Source organism: Seriola lalandi, unplaced genomic scaffold (genome assembly GCF_002814215.2).
Source record: "Seriola lalandi dorsalis isolate HSWRI2012SDOR001 ecotype SW California unplaced genomic scaffold, Sedor1 jcf7180002054559, whole genome shotgun sequence".
NCBI classification, from domain to species: Eukaryota; Metazoa; Chordata; class Actinopteri; order Carangiformes; family Carangidae; genus Seriola; species Seriola lalandi.
The window spans coordinates 2,296,591-2,303,788 of record NW_019525112.1 but is presented as its reverse complement, the minus strand read 5'-3'; the positions used below and the strand labels follow the sequence as shown (position 1 = coordinate 2,303,788).

The 7,198-nt window shown below is 40.4% G+C and overlaps 1 protein-coding gene across 1 annotated transcript; it reads left to right on the top strand.

Moving 5' to 3' along the window:
* The first annotated feature begins 1,025 nt into the window (after positions 1-1,025).
* Positions 1,026-3,324, top strand: sox21b (SRY-box transcription factor 21b). The gene is made up of 2 exons (XM_023415828.2): positions 1,026-1,291; positions 1,460-3,324. Exon 2 carries the CDS (start codon positions 1,477-1,479, stop codon positions 2,221-2,223), a length of 747 nt encoding a protein of 248 aa, XP_023271596.1. The 5' UTR covers positions 1,026-1,291; positions 1,460-1,476; the 3' UTR covers positions 2,224-3,324.
* Positions 3,325-7,198: the final 3,874 nt, after the last annotated feature.

Here is a 7,198-nt window from a genome sequence, read left to right as displayed (position 1 = left end):
TCTATTTCCTTTTTTTTGTACATATATAATTATGTACAACGGGGAAGGTGCGAGAACAAACCACTTAAACCAACAATTTACTCAACAAGTCCTGCAGATAACTGTAATTGCTTAGTTGAATATTCGACAACCTAATTTCAGTTGTCGATTCGCTGCCCTTGGGAAAGTCCTTTGAAGTGAAAGTGAAAAGGGGATTTCAGGAAAGTAATTAATTTCACCAGGCGCGATTAGAAACACTTCAGACCTCCTCAGCATTTGCGTATTTACGACAAAATGCCACAATATCAGAAAATTAAAGAAGACATTCATTTACCTTTCTTGTCGTCTTACACACTTACTTCTCAATGGCAGTGCCACCCATGGGGAAGGGGAAGGGGCAGGGCGCAGAGACGCCACAGACATGAAAGGTGAGAGAGTGGAGTGACACCAGCGGATTCAAGCTGGCTCGATTGTCAATTAAACAAATGAAACAGAGAGGAAGAGGCGATTAGGCGTGTAATGACAAATGTTTCAAAAAAAGAAAAAAGAAAAAAAAGAAGAGAAAGAAAAAGAAAGTGTGAGCATGTGCCTGTTTTTCAAGTGTTTGCTCAGATTCAAAGCACTTCGAGACTCATCCTGAACAATATGCACCTGTCTGCTGCAGTCACTTCCACAAAGTCTGTCAGTGTGTTAGTCAGGGGCTCAGACGTGTTGCTGCCATCCCTCCTCGCGTGTTTCAGGTGCATCCGTCGCCTCAGTGAAGAAGTTAATGACTTCAATAGAACTAAATAATCCCGATTTGACAAGTTACTCATCAGAATGAAAATAATTCAGAACATGAAACTAATGAGGCCAAAGAACAGCGAGGTCACCGCTTTGACTTTAAACACACTGATAATAAATAAAGACATATAAAAGGCTACGAGATGCGTTTCCCTTTCAAACTCAGGGTGGCATTTAAAAAAAAAAAAAAAAAAAAAAATAGCTCAGCGCTCGGATGCGTATTGAGCGCTGCTGCGCATGCGCCAGCGGCACTTTCACTACCTGCCACACAGTCCTGTATTTCACATGGGGCAAGCGGGAGTTATCATCCACTTGCGTAAATGCTGCTGCTGCTGAGTGGTGGTTGACAGTCGCAGGCGACAACACGGCGTGTTTTTTCCTCCCCTCTCTCTCGTGCTTGCTAAAGGCGTTATCACTGATGGATGCCACCATGAAGCAGAAAAACAGAAGTTGAGCACTCATAAGGACGCAGCCACTTGTACTTTTCAGAAGATAATCGCGACGGTGGGATGAAGAATTGAAGTCTAAAGTAAGTAAGGCAAAGCATGAGCTGTGGTTGTCGTGGGTGCAGACTGAATTTAAATGAGTATCGAAACTTTCTAAAGGAGTCTTGTTTGTGATTTTGTGCTGTTTTTGAAAGGTGTTTATTCTTTAGGTTGTTTTTTGAAATGCGGTTCTTTTTTTTCCCTCCCTCCAGAGTGCGTTTGTGCCAACATGTCTAAACCAATGGATCACGTAAAACGCCCGATGAATGCTTTCATGGTTTGGTCCAGAGCCCAGCGCAGAAAAATGGCTCAGGAGAACCCAAAAATGCACAACTCCGAGATCAGCAAGAGGCTGGGAGCGGAGTGGAAACTTCTCACCGAGTCTGAGAAAAGGCCATTCATCGACGAAGCCAAGCGACTGCGAGCGATGCACATGAAGGAACACCCAGACTATAAATACAGACCGAGGCGGAAGCCCAAGACTCTGATGAAAAAAGATAAGTTTTCTTTCCCGGTGCCCTACAATCTCGGGGAGCACGACGCACTCAAAGTTAACGGGCTTTCCGCTGGAGCACTTTCCGACTCCGTCATTGGGAACCCAGATAAGGCAGCAGCGGCCGCGGCGGCCGCAGCGGCGAGGGTATTCTTCAACCCGTCCATGTCCACGAACCCCTATTCCTTTTTCGACCTGGGATCCAAGATGACCGAGCTTTCCCCACCTTCATTTCCGTACGCGTCTCCGTTGGGCTACCCGCCGGGAGGCGCCACGGCTTTCACCGGGACTGGCAGTGTAGGTGGCGGGACGCACACCCACACTCACTCACATCCGTCCCCTGGAAACCCGGGCTACATGATCCCTTGTAACTGTACGGCCTGGCCCTCAGCAGGACTCCAGCCCCCCTTAGCATACATTCTGCTCCCCGGGATGGGAAAACCTCAACTTGAACCGTACCCTGCATATGCTGCGGCGTTATGATAGGCCCACTCTGGACTTCTAAGAAAATGAAATGTGAACACAAGACAAAAAAAAAAGAAAAGCTATCCATGCAAGAGTTTTATTATGCATGCACAAACTTGTACATGTGATGAAGTGCTCGTCGTCTCAGATATCACATGTGTATGTATATTGATTAATGCCTTTATCTAAGGTAATGCTTATTTAGAGAACTCTCTAATCTATTATTACCCAGCCATCACCTCTCAGCCCAGAGGAAGAAGGACTAAAGGATGGCAGACATGCACACATTTGAGAGGAAAGGGTATCAGAACAGTTTGTGAAAACTCATTTTGAAAGGTACCCTGTTCGATTCCTATCTTTTTTTTTTCTTTTTCTTTTTCTTTTTTTTTTTTGCAAGTTGCACCTGCTTGACTAACCTGTTGGAATCAATGGCGGCAGATACAATGACCACATTCAGATCGCAGGATCACAGCATTTCCTCTCAGATAGCCTAACATGATGTAGGGTTCTAATTCATGGATCAAGGAGGATTGTCACAACATCCAGCCCCCCCACCACCACCCCCTCTCTCTTGAATGACTGTAAATGTGTACAGATAAAATGACTCTAGTTTATTTGCCGTTATAGGCTTAGTGTTTGAGATAGGGCCAGGAACCTACGTATTTCACTAGAAATCCGGTGTATATTTTGAGTTTTTAAACCGTTTTATAGATGTCTGTAATATTTATTGTTTAGTGGAATCTATGGTGAGCCAGACAATTTTAAAAAGGACAAGACTAGTTCTGTAATATTTGCACATGAAACGTAGAGGATGTAATTTATTTTGAATTTCAGTGCATTGCAACAGACCGTTTTTTTTCTAATCAGTAAAAAAAAAAAAAAAAAAGTTCAAATTTAAATGCAAGTGGAAGTTTATTCAAGGAGTTTATCATTTCCTTGATCCCTCACCCTCCCACTCCTCGTATCATGTGCAGCAGAAAAAAAACGTTTTTAACTAACTCTTATGGAATTTGTATGTTTTTTGTGTTTTCTTTAACCTCCGTTATGTACTTCAACCTATTGCTACTGTTCACTTGTTGAGCAAAGGACTACAATAAAGCGTATTCGGATTAAACGGAAGGGAATCGCGGCTGTAAGTTCTTGATGAGATGAACAAGATTGTTATCTTTTCTTTTCCTGCTCCTGCCTCCTCAGTCCAGGTGAAGTGTAAGGTATCCTCCAAAGGCCGCTTTTGTCCGCGCTTTGAATGGCTTTATACTGGGGAGAAAAATCTAAATCAGCCCATTGTAATCAAGAGCCAAAACCTTATTTATCACAATTTTAATCGTGAATAGGGAGGAAGATAAAACTCTGAAGCTTTCTTTTCCCATGAACAGAAAAGAGAGAGAGAGAGAGAGAGAGAGAGAGAGAGAGAGAGAGATGCTTTTAGGCTGCAGAACAAGCTCGTCTTTGAGGCTTTAAAACAACCTGAGCTGAGTGTGTCTGAGAATAAAAAGTACATTTAATATAATTCAAAAGGGACATCCTCTTAAAAAAAAGAGATGATCACCTTGTCCTCAGGTGTGTGTGTGCCCCCATGTGCGCAGGCGTGTGTGTGTGTGTGTGTGTGTGTGTATAGCAGGTGTGTATATATATATATATATACATGTATGTGTGTGTATTATTGGGGTGCACATGAATCCTTATTTGATCTGCAACGTGTAATGTAGGTTATTTAAGCAGGCTGCCCCTCCTAGATTACACTGAGAGATTAATTCATAAGGATCAGAGCGATTATGCAAAACTAATTTGGACAGTCCAGGGATAATTATCTCCGTCACGGTTAATTAAACCCTTTCACCACTATGTTCTCCATTGTGACACCCCGATCACTTCTCTCCACGGAACTTCCTTCTTGGCCCCGAAAATGACGCGCAAGTGACCTTTTATACGTTTTATATACAGCCTGGAAGAAAAAAAAAAGACCAGTCAGATCTGGTGGTATTTACACTTCATGTTGAAATATTCCAAAAGAAATTTAGGTCTTTTTTTTTTTTTATTATTTAAACAAAACAATTTATTGTTTCTCTGTGACTCTGACTCCAGGTCTGATACATTTTTATTGCATTTGTTTAGTTATTATTGACATGATTACTATATTTATTAGTTTTTTTTTTGTTATTCCAGAAAATGAAATTGATTTGATGAATGTGTGATCTAAATAAGCAAATGTTAAAAATGTAGAATTGATTTTATATGATAAAAGGTCAAATCCAGTGGCTGTCTGATCAAAACACAGAGAAGGTCGTCAAGTCTGTGAAAGAACTTGCGTTACGAGTTCTGTGGCTATTTCTTTCTCTTTCTTTGGCCTTTTTATTATATTTTTTTTCTTGAGGAAAAGGGGAAGAAAGCTGAAAGAACTTTTTTTCAACTCTGGGAGCGTTTAGATGGTCGAGGAGGTTTTGTCTGGGAACAAAACGTGGGTTGGGAGGTTTTGTGAGAGTGTTGTTTGTTGAAGTGGAGCTCAGCAAAAGCGGCTGCTTTCCCTCATTGTGATGAAAGCAATCAGTGGTATTTGGAAAACTGTTAGCATTGTGCACTTCTTCTGTGTCCATTGTGGAGGATTTCTTTTCACAAGGTTTTTTTCAGCCGATCCAGCTGGCCGGAGTGAATAGCACTGCAATGTGTACACGCTTTGTCCCTCCAAGCCCTTCAAGTAGCCCACATTGAATAGAGTGAGTTGACACTGCATGACAGTGAAACAACATAATAAAAAATACATGAGCGCATGAATAGAAGCAGGCGCATAAATAAATAAAATGGGTGGCCAAAACTGGATAAACTGAATGACAAAACGGTGAAAGGGGAACAAAAAGATATTTAACACGCTAGATTAGCATTAGAATGCAATCTACAAGCCAGAACAATTGATGAATAGGTTTACCGGCCAAGAAAGAAATGGACTAAATGCCTTTTGAATAGATAGCCTATGTTTTTTTTTTTTTTTTTTTTTTTTTCTCCATAGACGCGAGCTGAATGGGAAAGGTGGAGATGCAACTATGGAAATAAGTGGGAGAAAACTTTTTCTTATAAAATGTTTTTCACTCTTGATTCCAAGACCTTCAGTACACCAGGGAGGGGGAATAAAATCTGATTCCCATGGATGAGATTTATAGTTGAAATAATTTTGTAATTCTTGTAAAATAGTTTATTAAACCAAACCAAATAAATACCCTCAGCAGAAGTCATGTCTTTGGGTTTCACCCTTTGCCTCCACTTTTCTTGACTTTTGACTAATGCTCATAAAACAAGTTTAATAACTGTAATCAAAGAATAACTTTTTTTATATACACATATATATATATATATATAAGAATATACACTCTGGCCCACTAATCTAAATATTCTCATACCACACAATGACTCTAGTGAAAGTCAGTTTATGTGTCTGAATAGATGGTGATTGAGTAGCTGTGTGGTGATAATTAATGGCCCTGAAGCTGTGAAGGTGCTGAACTATGAACACTTGGCAAAAAAAACAAAACAAAAAAAACACTGAATAAACTCAAGTGGTTGTTTGGATTAAATAAGACGTTAATATAATTTAACATGTTTTACTACAAACTAGCAAAGGTGTAGCAGCAGTCTTGTATCAGGCATTAGAAGAGTGTTGCTGGTGGAAAAATAGCAGACTTGGTGAGTGTACGCGCGAGATAAAGCCTGCTCCTCCTGCAAAAACAGCCTCTTTATTAATGTTACTTACAGACTAAACTGATGTCTATTTAATTCAGAAATAAAACAGGCTGTAAAAATCTGAAATGATAACAGTTAACTAGTTTTAATTCATTCATATTGTTAAAATAATACAATATATGCAAAGAAAGAAACAGTATTTTAAATTCAAAGAAATGATTTAAACAGTTAACTCACCCAAAACCATGAATGTTTTAAGAATATTGTAGATAGAGAATGAATAAAAACATAGGAATTTAGTTGATATTATAATAAGTAATTTAATTCATAATAATACTTGCTTTGCTGTTGTGCTGTAACTATATTGACAGTTGATACAAAGGTGTCTGCACAAGATTTAAAGCCTCATGTTTTCATAAGCCCCCCCCCCCCTCCGTCTGATGCCCTGATATCATTATGTCTTAGTGTTAAACCCTTTATGTGCCTGTAAGACATTTGTAGAAGTGAGATTAGGCAAATTAACATACATATGTATCACCGGTTCAACCATGTTGACCTTAGAGGGATGTACAATGGCTTCCTCATCCCTAATTCGCCCTGGGCTGCCCCACAAGCATGTGGATTATCACCTGGCTTCAATGGCTTGAGATGGATCATTTTAGTATTTTTTCTGACATGAATTATACATCAATATCATCTCTTTGAGGATATTTTCCTCTTATTTGTTTGCAGGAGTCTGCCTCCTGCTCACCTGGTTGTCATAGCATAGCGTGTGCTGTGTCCAACGCTGGGAGATATACAGCCTGTGCTGGCTTCTCTGTGAGGAACCTCAAAGAGTCTGATCACTGACTTCTCCATCTCATTTTAGGCAAATCAAAGTGTGAAAAGTCTCTCCTGAAGCAATATCTGTATGATCAGGTAGGGTCAAGAATGTTTATGAAGGCTGTGTGCCATATTACCTGTAATCTCCAGAGTATGAAGTGCTGTATTTCTTACTTCTCTATGCTCCCAGGAGGGAAAAAATGCCAAAATTATCTTGCATTGCACCTTTTCCGCAACACCTCAACGTGGCAAATCAAAGCCTCAAAACCATACATGTCACTGTGCCCAAGGTCACCAAGAGAAATGAGAAATCTCTGTGTACTGTACAGTCCATCCCTATAAACATGCCACACAGCCTCTGAAGTCTGACTCTGCTTTTAAGAAGTCCAAGTTTGTTTAATAGTACATAATGCAATAAGTGGATGGACCCCTGCTGGAGTTCAGAGAGGGAACGCTTGAATTAGGTTGGGGGCAGGTGGGTGGAGGTGATGGGTTGGGG

Coding starts and splice junctions, on each gene's coding strand:
- sox21b (XM_023415828.2), top strand. CDS start 1,477: ATGTCTAAACCAATGGATCACGTAAAACGCCCGATGAATGCTTTCATG.